At 38.0% G+C, this 17534-nt stretch overlaps 2 protein-coding genes across 7 annotated transcripts in view; both read left to right on the plus strand.

Moving 5' to 3' along the window:
- The window catches only part of LOC114522963, a 72042-nt gene extending 67491 nt beyond the window's left edge, over positions 1–4551 (plus strand). For all 6 annotated transcript variants that reach the window (XM_028543749.1, XM_028543751.1, XM_028543750.1 and 3 more), the window contains 6 exons: positions 20–349; positions 713–1039; positions 1546–1884; positions 2211–2546; positions 3242–3508; positions 4192–4551. In XM_028543749.1, coding sequence (XP_028399550.1) covers positions 20–349; positions 713–1039; positions 1546–1884; positions 2211–2546; positions 3242–3508; positions 4192–4223 — 1631 coding nt within the window. In that variant the 3' untranslated portion in view covers positions 4224–4551. The remainder of the gene's footprint in view (positions 1–19; positions 350–712; positions 1040–1545; positions 1885–2210; positions 2547–3241; positions 3509–4191) is intronic.
- Positions 4552–6143: 1592 nt separating this feature from the next.
- LOC114522967 (deleted in malignant brain tumors 1 protein-like) lies at positions 6144–13593 on the plus strand. The gene is made up of 5 exons (XM_028543761.1): positions 6144–6346; positions 10480–10806; positions 11393–11731; positions 12400–12672; positions 13264–13593. Exons 1-5 carry the CDS (start codon positions 6280–6282, stop codon positions 13269–13271), a joined length of 1014 nt encoding a protein of 337 aa, XP_028399562.1. The 5' UTR covers positions 6144–6279; the 3' UTR covers positions 13272–13593.
- Positions 13594–17534: the final 3941 nt, after the last annotated feature.

Below are 17534 nucleotides of genomic sequence, written 5' to 3' on the forward strand. Positions count from 1 at the left end.
AACCTTTGACTTTTCACAGAAATAAACATATCGGTGAGGCTAAGAGGGCCCTTAAGCGAATCTGGTACTGGTCTTGTGGAAATACTCTACAACAAAACCTGGGGTACCATCTGTGATGATTCCTGGGATGTATACGACGCCAGGGTTGTATGTCGTCAACTGGGTTATCCAGATGCTGTTAGTGCACTCACAGGACATAATCCTCCTGGCATTGTGACATCGGATATGTGGTTAGACGACGTCGATTGCACAGGGAATGAAGAAAATATAAAGCGCTGTTATCATCTTGGATGGGGAAATCATAATTGTGATAGTTCAGAAAACGCTGGTGTCGTATGCAAAAGGGAAGGTAAAGCTGAAGAGAAGATAATGTCCTTTAGTAAGCTGGATTAACCAAATAACCTATGAGTCTTTCACGTTCCAGTATATTATCACAGGACTCTTCGTCATCTATTCCAACGTTTTATCTCTACTGCATAATTTTCACGCTTTTTCCGAAGATATTTAGCAGTTCTTTTGTTTCTTAAATCATTCTTTTTTCATGTAATTATTTGGAATTCCTGGTTTTCAGTTACGAAATAACACGTTGATTGCTTTCCCGTATATCGTCCAACTCTGTAGTATTTCTATTTCCCGATGCATATTCCGCTGTCCGGCATTTACAGATAGACTCTATACATTCATATATTCTTCATTTCTTGATTTTGTAAAGGCAAACCAAGAACATTAAGGTTGCAAGGACCACTGAGTGCAAATGGAAAAGGTCGTGTCGAAGTTCTCTACAATAGCCAATGGGGAACAATCTGTAGTGATGAATGGAGTATGAAGGATGCTAAGGTTGCCTGTCGTCAACTTGGATATCCCGATGCAGTCAGATCTCTTCATTATTGGCAGGTCCATTCGGGTTCTGGACCTATATGGTTATCTCGTGTCAATTGTGTTGGAGCAGAACAAAATATCTCAGTTTGTCCCCACGGTGGCTGGGGAGGCCATGCTTGCTCACATGAAGAAGATGTTGGAGTGGAATGTAGTTCAACAGGTTAGCTACCGAAAAAGATAATAAAATAAGCCTTAGGTATCCATTCGAAGACACTACTGTCAAAAACTTTTAATAGACAGATCGACGTTTCATTAGTGTTGGAGAATTAGCTATAATTTTTTTGTTTGGTCAACTCATTAATCCCAAATCGAAAACTAGCTGTCATCATAGGCAAGGTTCCTAAGATCGTTTTGAGATTGAATGTCGTATTCATGATTTATCACTGTTTTGAATTTCGTAGGATTTCCTTTCCCTTTCACAAATCCAATGCTGTTTGAAATTTTGAATGAAATATATGCAAGGTGTACTTAACAATTTGTCTATGATTTTTTTGCCACAAGCATTAATGCAAGCACAAGCATTTAGCATCAATGCAAGACTAGTTCTCAACTAGGTTTTCTAATTTTGTTCAAGATTGTTAGTTACAGTAGTTTTTGGGTTACGAATCAGAATTGCGGGATGTATTTCCACATTTTCCCAATCTTGTACAATCAGATGTTTTCCAGCTCTTGTAGATAAGCCTGTGACGCTGAGATTAAGAGGACCATCGAGTGCAAGTGGGAAAGGTCGTGTTGAAGTGTTCTACAATGGACAATGGGGAACAATTTGTGATAATGGATGGGACATAAACGAAGCTAGAGTTGTATGTCGTCAACTTGGTTATCTTGATGCCGCGAGAGCTCTTAAAGGCGACCAAACATCTTCAGGCACTGGTCATATTTGGCTACACCGTGTTGAATGCACAGGAGTGGAAGAAAATTTAGCTAATTGTTCTTATTCTGATTGGGGGAGTGGAGAACTGCACTGCTCACATAACAATAACGCTGGAGTACAATGTATTTCAGGTATCACATGTGGTAATACAATTTCTATGAAATTTTCATGAGAATCCCGGTCACATAATTATGATATCTGCAAATATAATTCATTATCAGAGAAAGCCATTTTATTTTGAAAGTGGAGTATGATATTGAACCTCTGTTTTCAAACTCAGGGCACACGAATTAATTGCCCTTCGTTCAAATGACGTGAATGAAAACCTGTCGTAGATCGTTCTTTGATCGTGATAGTTTGACAGATTTTGTAATTCAATGGTGGTCGTTTGTGCGTAGAAAACGATGGGTAAACCCAATTACACTGGTGTCATTCCAACTCTCTGATGTTTTTTCAGTCGCCCCAGGTAGACCTGGTTCACTCAGGTTACAGGGACCACAAAGTGCAAATGGAACTGGTCGTGTTGAAGTACTCCACGATGGACAATGGGGAACAATTTGTGAAAATGGATGGGATATAAATGACGCAAGGGTAGCTTGTCGTCAACTTGGTTATCCAGATGCTGTTAGAGCTCTTCCTTGGTACGATGTACCTCAAGGCTCTAGGAGTGTGTGGTTGGAGGAGGTCGCTTGTACCGGAAGAGAAGAAAATATAAATGGTTGTGCTCATCCCGGATGGGGAAATAGTGACTGCGTGCATGATGAAAGCGCCGGAGTTGAATGTAATACAACAGGTAAAGCGACGGAATATGCTGAGGTGGGAACTGACTGTTCATCACAAAACGGAAATACTGTATTACTTTTAAATACTAACTGTCCTCGCAGTTAATACGTGTCAATCGTGATCTCTTTATTTGCCACTCATAAGTTTTAATGTTTCCAATTGACCGTAAGAAAAAAGATGGCGGCATGTACATTTTACCAGAATGCAATGCGGAATTAAGAATGATTGACTGAAAAAAGATGGCAAGAAAAACTCCTAATGACGTGAAATGTTAACACAGCGAAGTAAATAACTTTCTGTTTTATGCCTGTCCTTTAAAAGGCGTCAGTTCGCTTTTTTAAACGATTTCCGAACGCAATGTATTCTGGTAAAATGTACACCCGCCATCTTTTTTTGTTATGGTCAATTATGCATGTGTGGCCAGAAAATTTTCGGCAACTTTCTGGCAAAGGTCTCATTTGAGGCATAGAGACGCCTACGTATAAATAGCGAGTGCCTTTTGTTAAAACAGTTTTGATGCTTGTATTAGGTGGTATTAGGTGGTATTAGATGGTATTAGATTAGGTGGTATTAGATGCTTGTATTAGGTGGCAATTTGTATTAGGTGGTCGCCATCTTGGATTTTGAAATAATTCATGATAAATTAATATTAGTATTGAGTGCGAGGAACCTTGATTGAGCGCAATTTTCTTTTTCACTTTGCAGTCGATTTCTTTACCGTGTTTTTACTGGTAAACGAACATCATGGTGATGTACACGTCTCTACAGATAACTCCCATCAGCAAGAATATTTCAGAATCGAACCGACAAAAACAGTGGTGAAAAGTAAAAAATGGAAGACAACAAATTTGTTGGCAATAAGTGCAGTCGATGCTGGTACGAACCGAAAGGTTCACATCAATGGCCAATCTGTTGTGTATCTGAAACCGGCTATTAAGAAAAAGGTTTCGTTGAACGTTCTCCTCATCCAAGGTACGATCCTACGGGTTTGTCGTTTTTTGCGTTTCTTCCCCGTTGAGTATTCGACATGATATACACTTAATGTATGCTCCCGAGGGAAATAGTGAGTTTTGTTTTCAAGAAAACAAAACTCACTATTTCCCGAGGTAGTGTACATTAAGTGTTTTGTTATATAGGAACGAAAACATACATGTTACACAACAATTTCATTTAAAATAGAAACCCACTTTACTTTGTTATGACAAGAAGCGGGCAACAATTTCTCACTTGTTTCCCTGGCGGGAAACATTGCATTTGTTTACAGTCATGTGACTACGAATGAACCAATCACATTTAAAATACAAAGCACCTATATAACAATAACTTCTTATTGGCCTTATTTTATGATATCTCTGGCTTGTATTCCAAACAAAAAATGCGACAAATATATGACTTTATGTGGAAAATATGATCTTATGTGAATTTAAATAGCAATTCCAAATGTAGACAAAGCGTTTGTTTACAGTACTTAATGTCTTCCCCTATCAGTATAACGTCATTAAAATCATTGATTTTGAATACCGCCATTTTGAATACCGCCATTTTGAATACCGCCATCAAAAACGTATAATTTAAAGGACTCTTGCATATATGTCTATTCGCTCCTGAAGATATTGAAATTCCCCAACTAATTACAACTCTTACATCTTAACTAGCACCGAAATCTATGGAACGAAGTGTTCCGTAAACTCCTAATTGTCGAAGATGAAGACTCAGTTGAATTACATTTAATTATTGGTAATGATTTTCTCATTGTAGTTCTCAGGCGAGGTAAATTGTACTTATTATTATTAGAAGTTGTGCTAAAGTAAATTGCACTAATGGTACGAAAGTACTGAATTGTACTTACTTACTATTATAGATTAAAATTTAAAACACCTGCAAATGATATTTTTTGGCTAGATTAATTTACTTCGTATTTTTGATGCTGATTTCAATGTCTCAACTTGGAGCTATAAAATTGATTAGAAAAATTTGTGATTTAACTATACGTAAATTAAAAAATTGCAATTAAATAACGGACTATTCTTATTTTACAATAACTACCTATGGTAGATATTTTGTGATTTCATCATTTTTTTCATTACTGCATGGACAAAGACATTGTACTAATATCTGTTACAGCTGGGTGCTACAGCGTCAATTTGTTTAAAATGTCCAGTTTTAGGTGATTTTATAACTATTTTTCAAACGAAAAACAAGTGTATGCACTCTTAAAGTATCGTCCCGTCAAAATTGATACATAACTATCGTGGTAAACCATTAACTGACGTGGTTTCATCATTTTACGAGACCGAGATTTTTGAATTTAGTTTAAACAATCGCAGTAAGGGGGTGTTACACGTGGCGTGGTGTGACGTCCCTGCATGCATGCAGTTACGTTCTATTCACTAGTTGAACCGGCTGGCGAAGGGTCAATTATCTATTTACATTGTGGCTTTTATGCCTTGATAATGAAGGGAAACTGTCTTAAGGCTGTATACTAAGTAAATTTGCTTCTAGTTACACCCCATAAGTATTTAATACTGCAAAGCTTTCGGTCCGGTAACCATTTGATGTCACCATGCAAACGTGCAAGAATATTATTGTCTTTAACTATATATCACGTTATATCACGTCCGTACACATCATATTTTAGAACGATTGAGTTACAGGCAAAGAGCCGGACGAAAAAAAGTAAAACGTTTTGCGCAAATTTTCACTGAGCTAGATCATGCATGTAAACAGGCGATGTTGGCTTTGACGAAAATTCCGCCGCAATTTTATTTATTATCGTGAATTGCATTTTTTATACAAGGGAACTTATTTTAGGAAAAAATAATCAGGAAAAAACAAGGAAAAGTACAACGCAAAGTTTATGAGTTATCAGCTACTTCTGCACGCTTGTGAGATGCCAAAAAGTGCCTTAATTGTCGCCAAAAACTATTGCTTTTCGATGACAACCTAGTTGTCGTTCCGCGTGCGTCAAGTCGCTTTATTGTGTATACAAAAAATGTTGAACTTTGACGTACAAACAAAAAAACGCGACACGGGAAAATAACCAATTAAGTGCTGCTTTGGCATTGCAGGGGGTTAGTTTTGCATAAATATAGTTCTGACGAAGCAGCACGGATTAATCCTTTTAATCATATTCGCGAATCCGCTTTGGTCTGAAAAAATGCTGTGCTTGGTTTAGTTGGTTGCTTTAATATTCTTATTTCAGATTCCTCTACATTTGTATACGTATTTTACAACATTCAAAATTTTCCCAATTTTGAAAAAGGTGAGGGTATCGTACGTATTTCAGAAATACTTTATGCCATCAAACAGGGTATAGTATACAGGGCAGTCGATGAGAAGTATACATGAGTCAAAAAATAAATTTGCTCTAAATATTTTTTTTTCGAGATTCGAAATTTTTCCGGTTTTTGAATTGCCGGGACCATCCACTGATTGTCTGTGAAATGTTATATCTTTGTCTCAATGCAAGCAATTTTTCCCACTTTTTCCGGCATATCTAGTGCCCATTTCTTTTATCTTTGTGTTTACCTCGCGCGACTTCCGCCGTGTCACTGTTCTATTGTGTTCCATCCTTAATTAATTACATTCACACGTATATCATTCATATGATATCATTTCTGTATCCGTTGTTCATTATCGATGCACGCGTGTGCATGTTGGCCAGTGTAGGACAGAGCTGATTGAAACGCCCCGATCACTTGACGCTTTTTGGCTGGTCTTCGAGACGAGTTAATTTTGACAAGATGGCAAGCAATTTCCTAATAATTTCCGCGCTCGTGTGCCTGTTTCTTGTGTCGTGTCTATGCGAAGGTGAGTTTAATATATTTATTCTACACTTATAATACATTGAGCTCATTGAACTGGTCAGGAAAATCTCCAATCAACTTAGACTGGGAATCGTTCCGAAAGACTCCATGAGACTATAACTATTGGCAGCAAAGGTCATATGATCACAACGGCGCTGTGCGAATATTCACTAAATAAATAAGGTAAAATAGCAACGCGACACTGATTGTATAACCCTGGGCATAACCATGCTCGCTGTGATATATGAGCATTAGTCACCATTTTTGAAATGGATCAGTGGCAACTCCGACCTATTTGATCGCATAAATCGCCCGTTTTAACGAGTATAAACACTTTTAAAAAATCTCCCAAACCTTGTGTAAGAAATTCCTATAGTCATCCCAAAATTCCTCTGTTAATTCCTACCAGAGAATGAAACTCACGCTGAATGAAAGAGTATCCTGCAAATTCGCATATCGATATCATTTACAGCGGGGTATATATAAAACGATGTCCTTTTTCTTAATTTCAAGGTGTTGAAGCGTTGGTATGAATTTCCAAAATTTATCTACTTTACTTACGAAACATATCTTAACCGACTATATATGGTTTCTCGTTTGCCTTATTTGCTATCGACCTTCTAAAAACAGGCAATTGCGTGCGTGTAATATAGCCTTTATTCTTCCCAATGTGATTGTTACAAGCCCAAGATTGACAACAGTAGCGATTGACGTGCAAGGAGAAAAATTTAACAATTAACATTAATTAATTAAAGCAAAAGCAGTTATGAGTGTAATGCCAGACATTTTAAAAATTAATTTTATTGCTTAGGTATGCATTACAACATCTTCGTGCCGTTTAAAATATCATAGGCACAGAGAAGTGCTATTACTCGGTGGATATTTGAACCTTACGAAAAATAGTTACAGCATTCGAACGAAATAAACGAGTGATGGAAAGAAGAGGGAACGATATGGCAGATAACTAAAGATTGAAATAAGACACACGTATAGTTCATTAATCCTGTTTTTCATATGTCGTAATTCAACGGCAATGTTGATTATAACTTCTTGCGAAATACAAATCAGTTTTTTGCATCAATGACCACCAACAAGATAGTCATCGCTAATGTTATAATGTATTATATGAAAACCAGCCTTTAGACGTGCATTCAAATCTATTAAATCAATGACAAAATGTCAGCATATATTTATCAGCATGTCACTTATCGAGACGGTTGTTCGAAATTAGATACACGCAAGTGTGAATAATGCGGATGGAATGAAAAAGTCAAGAGGTTGACCCTTCGGTTTATGTCATTCCAAATGAGATGAAGTTTGCATGGATATTCGCTAACTCTCGTGAATAAGAAGTTCATTTCAGAGTGCAGGTTCAAGCTTTTTTGAGCTCGCCTTTCCTACGGAAATTTGAAGTTTAGTAAAAAGGTTGAGCCGTTGAGGATGGTTGTGGAAGTGGAACACGGCACGGAGCGAAAAAACGAAGTTTAGTTAATATTTCCGAGAGGAAAATTATTATTGAAGTTTGCTGAAAGTATTGATGGAATATTCTATCGACCCTTTAAAAAAGACGATCAATTTATCCAAAAAAATTGTTAACTTCCTGTTTACGGGAATGCTCACTCAACATCTCGCTTGACTGAAATAATCGTCACGAATGGCATCTTGCATGGTTGAATCAACACGCAAAAAGCTTGATAATAAATCAACCTAAAATATGCTAGATAACATACCAATTGGTTTTAGAGGTATTGAATTTAAGTACTGTATCAACACTCCCACTACGAGAGAAAAAATCCTCACAAGCAACAAACAAATATAGAGAGGGTCTGGGTGTCCCCATTCCAAAAAGTGTCCCTTCAAAGTCATGTTTCGCACCATCCCATGCATTACCTACACTAATGGCTGGTTTCCGTTTAAATGTAAGTGTCGTGAACAAGTCAAGGTGGCTGATGTAATAGAATATTTCTATGTTTGTTCCGTCAACATTGACCGATTCCACGGATTTGAATACAGAGACTAATAAAAAATTTACATACGGATTATTTCTCGAGTTGAAAGATTTGTTCACGAGAATAACGACAACTATTTTGTTGTAATTTTGTCGTAATCCAGGCTTAAGTCAATTTTGAATGTACGTTCTCCGAAGTGTTTTTCGTCACTCACTACCAAAATTGTTTCATTCAAAAAACTTGCTTTTAAATGCAAGCGTGCAATTCTTGGTATCATTGGCATGTATAAACTAACCGTCTGGGAGTGGGACGTTTTGGGCTGAAAATATTGAAACCAAGGGAAAAATCGGGGGTTTTGTGCATGAACATAGGTGGTTAAATACCTCTCAGCATTCGATAATTACCGAATCTGCTCATCAATCCTCTCTTATGTGTAACTAAATGAGGTAAATAAATTCTATATTTCAAGCTTGCATGCTATATCTCGTGAGAAAATTAGTTAGTAATGTGTATATACGAAAAACAAGCCTCTCTTGCATAAGCAGTAATGGGTAATGTGTAAAAAAAGTTGTCTAGACTTTGAGACGGCAAAAAGTTATCCTTTAAAACGCATTCACATTCCTTAATCCTACAAAAAAGCATGTCTTTATTTGCATGCAGGGAACTAACTTTATCCAGGGCCGTAGCGACAAGCTTAATAATGGAAAGCTTAGCTTCATATATTTGTCTAATGCCCGACTGATTTCTTTAGAAAGCTTTTGTTCCTGTGGGTATAGTGTCGCAGCTCCTCGCGAGAATGATTTTCATTGGCTAAACTTTACAATACATTTCTGTTTCAACCAATATGCATAGCTTCGTTCTTTAGAAAGCATAGAGCAAAGCTTTAGAAAGCTTCCGAGAGCTGCGACATGTCCCGCTCCTACGCCGCATGTAAACATGAATATATATATGAATATGCACGTCTGTTGGGCTCCACGGGCTGTTTGCGATGCATTCCATATAATAGCCACTCCGTATCTTAGCGACACGTAGCGTATATCATTCTTTTCTGGGCACATTCCTGACATAGAACTAATGACTTCGAGACAACGGAATACGCTATACGGATTGCTACGATCCGGTTAAAGTGCAGGCCTTTATCTTGGCTAAAAAAGGGAAATATCCAGAAAAGAGCATATATACTACTCAATTAGTACAACTGCGAAATGTTATAAATGAAACTACGGAATGTATAGCTATGACGAATTTTGTATACTTTTGTATCACGAGCGGTAGTATGATTACACAGTTTTACACAGTTAGCTAGTTCTCTCGTTCTGGTTACCTAAATTCAAAATCAGGTTAAAACCCGTACGCAGGTTCATTGGGAAGGGGGGGCATATTCATGTAATCAGATCTTACCTTAAAGCAATTCGAATCTTAGTTGAAGGATATCTTCTACAGGCAAAAATACGGCGGCGAAAAAGCCTTCAGTTATCGTTCCAGTTCAGAGTTCATCCGCATTAGTGAGACTCGTCTGACTCGAACAGCCATATTTAGTCATTTTAGACTTTATTTTAAAGCACACGTCAATGTTGAAGCTTATTAAAAAATGTTTAAGCTTATTAAAGGAAAATGAAAATAAAATTCTATCCCATTATGGGAAAGAACCTTAACAAGGGGTTACAACGGGTTCTGCACATCGGTTCTGCTCATAACATGGGGGAATCCATGATTCAAAAATTGCCCAAATTTGGCATGTTTTGAATTTCTTTAAACACAAACTCGATCTCTTAGTAACCGAACTTGTAATAAATATTCCGACTGGACGGTGGACAGGATATTAATTTTAAGAGATATAGCAATTCAATATGTAAACAAAGCGTTTGTTGATATTACCGACTTAAACTCAACTTTAAGAAGAGTTACAAATCCATCATTATCTTGTTTACTTTTAAGATATTGGCGGGCAAATATGTACGCTTGTCGCTATATTGGATATGCATATGTATCGACAAATATACATGACGTCACACAAGGGCATGACTCGCGTGACTCGTAACACTCAAAATTCCGGATAGAATTCAAGAATTTCTGCGCATGGTTTTCAAAGCGTGCTCTTACACAAATAAACGCCTTTATCATAGCTTCTATCATTTCAAATATATAACGATAGTCATATTCAGACAATGTCTTAAACTATCTCCAGATCATAGAAAAACGGTCAGGTTACAAGGACCGTCGAGTGCGGACGGAAAAGGTCGTGTTGAAGTATACCACAGTGGACGATGGGGAACAATTTGCGACGATGGATGGGACATAAAAGACGCCAAGGTTGTGTGTCGTCAACTTGGCTACCTATTTGCGGTTTCTGCTCTTAAAGGTGACCAGGTTCCTTCTGGTTCTGGAGATATATGGTTAGACGACGTGCGTTGTACCGGCAAGGAACAAAATATATCGAGTTGTTTTCATGATGGTTGGGGAAATAGTGATTGCGAACATTCCGAGGACGCCGGCGTGGAATGCAGTTCTTCAGGTGAAAATATTTAGTTCAGATAGCTCATTATTTTTTTTTCAATAATGTGCGTGTTCCCATTTCGGCCTAAAAACGTCACTTTTGGATTGATTGAACTTGCCCAAGGGCGTGGTGACGTGATGACCAGGGGGAGGAATTGCGGAGGGATGTGACACTAAAATATTCAAATAATCCTCAACGATAAGAAGTGGTCGAATTGTGTGTAACCGTATAACCGTCCGCAGTCCGAACTCGTTCGCTACGCCCATGTCTTTCCCTTTGAATTAATACAATCTCTTGTTTATCAAAATGATAAAATTTGCGACGAAAATATTGCATTTGGTACCTCTAATGTCTGTCCACATTGGTATCTGCACGAAACACCCAAGCGATTTAAATGCAGGGCTTAGTAAACATCTTTTTTTCTTAAAATCATTTTCCCGTCCATGTTGTTCACACTGTTTTCCTCTTTCCATTTACCTCGGATCATCCATTTTTCGTTCCATTCACTGATTCGTAATAAATTGTTGTGCATCAAAAAAACGTTCATCTGACTTCTTGCTGCGAGTTGAATCAACCATCTTATACTCCCCGATATTCCTCTCAGTTATTCCAGGTAAATCTGGGTCGTTGAGGTTACAAGGACCGTTGAGTGGCAGTGGTAAAGGTCGTGTCGAAGTGCTTCACAATGGACGTTGGGGAACAATCTGTGATGATGATTGGGATGTAGAAGACGCCAGGGTCGTATGCCGGGAACTTGGTTATCCGGATGCTGTCAGATCTCTTCAAGGGAGTCAGGTTCCTTCGGGCACTGGACCTATTTGGTTGGACAACGTCGATTGTACAGGGGTGGAGCAAAATTTAACAAATTGCCCTTCTCGAGGTTGGGGAATTCACGATTGCACTCATTTTGAAGACGCCGGAGTAGAATGCAAAAAAAGAAAAGGTATATAGCTATGATAACAATTGTTACATAATAACGCAATTTGATTGGTCAACAGCCGTGCAGGATCCAGCCATCTTGCACGAGGAATTTAAAAGCACTGGCGGGATTTTCGCGGGATTCTCAAGATATCGTTGTTTCACTGTAGTTATTTCGTAAAACAATTACCAAATGTTTTTTTCATGCAGAAATAGCGTGATTCATGCACTCGGGATGTTGCTCGACTCTCGGTACAAAAGTCTTGCAACATTCCTCGTGCATGGATCACGCAATTCTGCATGGAAAACCATTTGGTAGTCTTTTAAAACTCGATGAGACTAAAAAATTAAGTGTGAGTTATTGGCCAGGTTATGCAATATCAAAAAAAAGGACTAAAAAAACTATGCTAGTGTCGAGAAAGCCAGCCTAGTTCCAAGACCTCTTGGGCCTAGCATCTTATTTCTCATTTTCCTCAACTCACTTTGTCATAATATTAACACCAAACGGTTTTCCGCGTGAAAGCTTTTGTGATCTGTGCATGAGAGATGTTGCAAAACTTAGGTATATGTGACGATGGTCTAATCGATTATACGCGATTAAAAAAATGCGTCGGTGAAATAGTCCTACAAGGCTATCAACCGTTCACTCTAGTATTTACTTCCATAATCACGATATCCTTCGTTATTTTGTAGTTGAAAAAGACTATTTTCTTGTGTTTTTGATGGTGAATGAATATAATAGTGATATACTCGTCACGACAGATGTGTCCGGTCAGCTGAATAATTTCAATCTTAAGAAAGGTGGCACAATGCTGAAAAGCGAAGTAGTCAAGGGAAAAAACACGTTTTCCCTAAGTGCAGTCGATGCTGAAACGGGAGAGGCGGTTCACATCAATGGACAACCAGTCGTTAATCTGGAACCAACAAGCAAGGAGGAAATGTCGTTGCATCTTCTCACTGTCACCGGTAAAGATGTTGGCTGATTTATTTTACTTAAATTCGCAATACGAAGTTTACTGCCCAACAAATTGTTTTTAAAAGAGCCATAATACGTTGATAATATATATTGAAAAACATTCACATTTCAATAAATATTATTTTATTATATTGTTCTGGGGGCGGTTGTATCAAGCCCGTTTAGCTTAAACGGTTGATAAGCTTAAAATAGAAAGCAAGTCTATCGTTTTATTCAACTGACAAGAAAATTAAATGTTTTTAACTGCAAAGATACTGTTTATACAACTACGTAGGCTATTCAGTGCATAATATTCAAGTTGACTCATTCAAGTGAGATGTAAGAGTGTTATTAATTTTCACTTATCCACCGTTTAAGCTAAACGGGTTTGATACAACCGCTCTTTCAAAAACAATCTTTGTCTGAAAAAGTCTGGTTCATTTGAAAAAGTCTGGTAGCAGATTGGTAAAATACGGAGCCTGGCGAATTTCACCGTATCTGTATGTACTGTCAGTACAAGCGAAAAAACGGATAAAAATTACCAATGCAGGTCATGTGGTTTCACATTTTACAACATTACATTTCTTTTTTTTTTTAATTAGCACCTTAGGATGGATCAAAATATTGCGAAACCTTTGAGGACTTCACAAATTGATCTTTTGTTGGTGCCTGGTGATTTTAGCTTATGAGTTAGCGTGATATTTTTTGGAATTTAAGTCCATTTAATTTGAACAATTATTCTGTTCATTGTAGTGAATTTAAAAAGGACTGACACTTATAGTTGATTGAACATCATATTTGACGGCAAGGAGCCTATATAATCTTGTAGGCCAAATAATATATATTTGCTGCTTAATTATTTACATTTAGTTTTCTGTTATAATCAACGTATGTTCGGGTTAAAACCTGATTCAAATTAGTGAATGTAGTAAATATAAATCTTCATTTAATTTTATAGTTGAGGCATTAAATGTGGCATTAAATGCGCAATCGTAAACATAGGGATACTACTCCATAGTTGTTTAGGTACATCCACAGTTTTTTTTTGTCCAAAGTTACATGTTTTGAATTGCTTCTAAAGTACTTTTTTAAACTTACGCGCTGAGACTAATACTCAAAAACTCATTTAAATCGATACCGCACAGGTTGGTAAAAATATATATTCGGCAATCTGTCAATATTTTATGCAATTTGATGCATGCGATTTTCAAAATCTTTGATTCGAAACTTGGATGCTCCACTCCTCAATCGAGCAAAAAAAGCCGAAAAACTGACCTCTTAGTCAATTTTACATCAGAAATCGATTTTTGGGGTCAAATTTACTCTAGGGGGAGGGTATCATAGAGTTCTGTCGCCTTTTCATACAGGCATTAAATGCGCAATCGTAAACATAGGGATACTACTCCATAGTTGTTTAGGTACATCCACAGTTTTTTTTTGTCCAAAGTTACATGTTTTGAATTGCTTCTAAAGTACTTTTTTAAACTTACGCGCTGAGACTAATACTCAAAAACTCATTTAAATCGATACCGCGCAGGTTGGTAAAAATATATATTCGGCAATCTGTCAATATTTTATGCAATTTGATGCATGCGATTTTCAAAATCTTTGATTCGAAACTTGGATGCTCCACTCCTCTGGCTCCAGATGATTTTGCTGTGCGTATTCGTTGCTGGCGAGCGCAGCGAGCCAGCACACTAATCTGGAGATTGGCCGCGTACGCCTCGGAGTCTGGGCACGTATATTGAGGCGAAATCTCGATTTTTGTCATTCATTCTGGCGCCCGAAACCATATATGGTATGCGTTCTATATATGGAAGTTACCTGCGTCTGCGAACCCCTGCAAAGTTATTTCCGTCATATTTCCTGCAGGGCAAAAAAACTGGCTTCGAGCCGCGCCGGCCCGCGCGACCCGCCACTGACTCACTGTTGTCGTACATAGATACCTAGATAACTCACTGTTGTCGTACGGAATACCACCAAACGATAGAGCTTGAAAAGACGATTTAAATAGTATCTAACACGTTTGATTTTGTTTGATATGCGAGAAAAGGTTGCATGTGGCAGAAAACTCACAAAAATCTATCCGCACACAGTGAGCTGTCGGCTGAGCTAACAGGCACGAGTAACCCGTTGCTCAGCTGATAGCTCTCGTGTGCTGCAGGCTTAAAATGCATGCGATTTATTTATTATCAGTTCAATATTACACATCAAAGCGGCCTAACCTATAAAATATTGCGCAAAATACAAACTAAAACGGTTACAGTGAGTTAGTACAGTTAGTTCACATTTTCAGGATTATTTTGATATCTTTAGCGTCAAAATCGAGCCTTTAGAGGATTTTTGCCGATTTTTTTTATATAAACATGCATGACGATGTGAATTATCACATCACCGGCAATACTATTTCACAATAATGCAAATATCGAAAAAAAGTCGGGCAAAAAAGCCGGAAAACTGACCTCTTGGTCAATTTTACATCAGGAATCGATTTTGGGGTCAAATTTACCCTAGGGGGAGGGTATCATAGAGTTCTGTCGCCTTTTCCAACCGCATGACAACATTCCGAGCACGCAGTAAGCACGCGCTTAACTCAAGTGAATATTATGGCGAATTGGCAACATATCGATCTAAAAAATGCGTGTATCTACTGAGGAAAATTTTCTCCTTAAAATGGTTCTATTTTTATTAAAATCGGTCAAGTATTCACACAGAAATCGCAAGTTAAAATGAGCTAACCACTTTAAGATGCAATCTGATCCGATGACAATGAGTTTTAAGATTCAATACGAATGGCGGTCATGGAAAGTTTTCGTTTTTGCCACTTTGTAGTCAAACCGCAAGTGAACACCGGCTTTTCCCATTCCTGGTTTTACAGATTCCGGCTTTTCCCATTCCTGGTTTTACAGATTCCGGCTTTTCCCATTCCTGGTTTTACAGATTCCGGCTTTTCTCGTTCCTGGTTTTACAGATTCCGGCTTTTCCCATTCCTCGTTTTACAGATTCCGGCTTTTCTCGTTCCTGGTTTTACAGATTCCGGCTTTTCTTGTTCCTGGTTTTACAGATTCCGGCTTTTCTCATTCCTGGTTTTACAGATTCCGGCTTTTCCCATTCCTGGTTTTACAGATTCCGGCTTTTCCCATTCCTGGTTTTACAGATTCCGGCTTTTCCCATTCCTGGTTTTACAGATTCCGGCTTTTCCCATTCCTGGTTTTACAGATTCTGGCTTTTCTCGTTCCTGGTTTTACAGATTCCGGCTATCCTCATTCCTGGTTTTACAGATTCCGGCTTTTCTCATTCCTGGTTTTACAGATTCCGGCTGTTCCCGTTCCTGGTTTTACCGTTCCCCGTTCCTTTCCCCATTCCTTTTCCCGATTCCCCGTTCCTTGTTTTACAGATAGCCCTCGTTTTATTGAGCGGTTTAACTTGCTTGAAGTCACAACAAAGGACGATTTGTGTTGATTTGTATTTCCGCGTGATGACAAGCGCACGACAGCCGCCCCGAAAAGCCGCCACCCACCTCTTATAATAGCCTTCTTCAATTTTCACACTTGCAAGCAAAGCATCGCGGGCTCTGGGCACACTGGAGACGAGATTGAGTATTACTATTACTAGAAATTTCTAGTAGAAAGTGAAGTGCTGCGAAATGTACATATCGATTTTTATTTCATTTTTTCATAACATAATGTGACACATATCTAAATTATATGAAACATATCTAAAATAGGTTTATAATATTTATCATGACGTCACACATCATGAAATTTATCATGACGTCACACACTACATACATACCAAAACAGCGAGATCGTATACGCATACAGAATAGAATGCTCCTCGCTTCGCTCGCAGCAATTATTTGAAATAAAATCCCGTCTCGCCACAACAACACAGTGCTTCGTTAGAAATGGTGGCAAAAAGGAAAACATTCTGTGACCGCCATATGTATTGAATTTTAGTGTAAATGCCTGAATTGGCGGGTCGCTGCATTCATTCGACGATTGTGTATGATAGTCTGTCGTGTATAGTCTGGACTGAAAACCAAGTTACTTAAGGGCCCGTTCACACTAGCGTTTTTAAATCGATTCGAAATCGATACGAGTCCGAATGAACCAAGTGTGAACAGGCACAAGCGAAGCGAAAACGAATTCGATCCGATTGAAAGTAGTCCACTTCAAGAGGTGGTCTCGATTCGAATTAATTTGGTCCGTTTCCCAGTGTGAACGCACTAATCAAGTGAAACGGATCAGTCAGGACCACTGAGCTCAATATATTACCTGGAGAGATCGCTCGGGAAAAAGCGCGCGAAAACTTTATTTTTGTTTTGGTTTCTCGCAAGACCCACAGTGAAAAAATAATTCTTCTGCTTTGAAAACAATGGCAAAACGGGGAGAAACATGGTCGGAAAAAGAAACGTCAGCATTAATAGCCATATGGGGAAACGAAGAAATTCAAAGAAAGTTAAGCAACACACACAAAAATTCGCAAATTTATAAAAAAATTAGTAAAGATTTAAAAACAGTAAGCGGTTTTGAGAGAGATCATGTCCAATGCAGAAATAAGGTGAAACAACTGAAAAACGTGTATAAAAAGCACAAAGATTCTCAGACAAAGTCTGGTGCTGGAAGAAAAAAACCACCAAAGTTTTTTGACGACTTGGACAATTTTCTCAATGACAAGCCAGATGCTACTGGTCTTGCGAACGCCATTGATACGTCTCACACTAGTGTAAACGAAGCAGACAATGAAAGTGATGTTTCCGTTGATACAGGTAAACTCCTAATTGTTTTATTTACTGTGTACGTGATACATGAAATACAGATGATGAATATTTTTCAATGATTAAAATTGAGCCTTAGTTTACTTTTATTTG

Source organism: Dendronephthya gigantea, unplaced genomic scaffold (genome assembly GCF_004324835.1).
Source record: "Dendronephthya gigantea isolate DGI-Jeju-01 unplaced genomic scaffold, DenGig_1.0 000024F, whole genome shotgun sequence".
In the NCBI taxonomy this organism is placed as follows: domain Eukaryota; kingdom Metazoa; phylum Cnidaria; class Anthozoa; order Malacalcyonacea; family Nephtheidae; genus Dendronephthya; species Dendronephthya gigantea.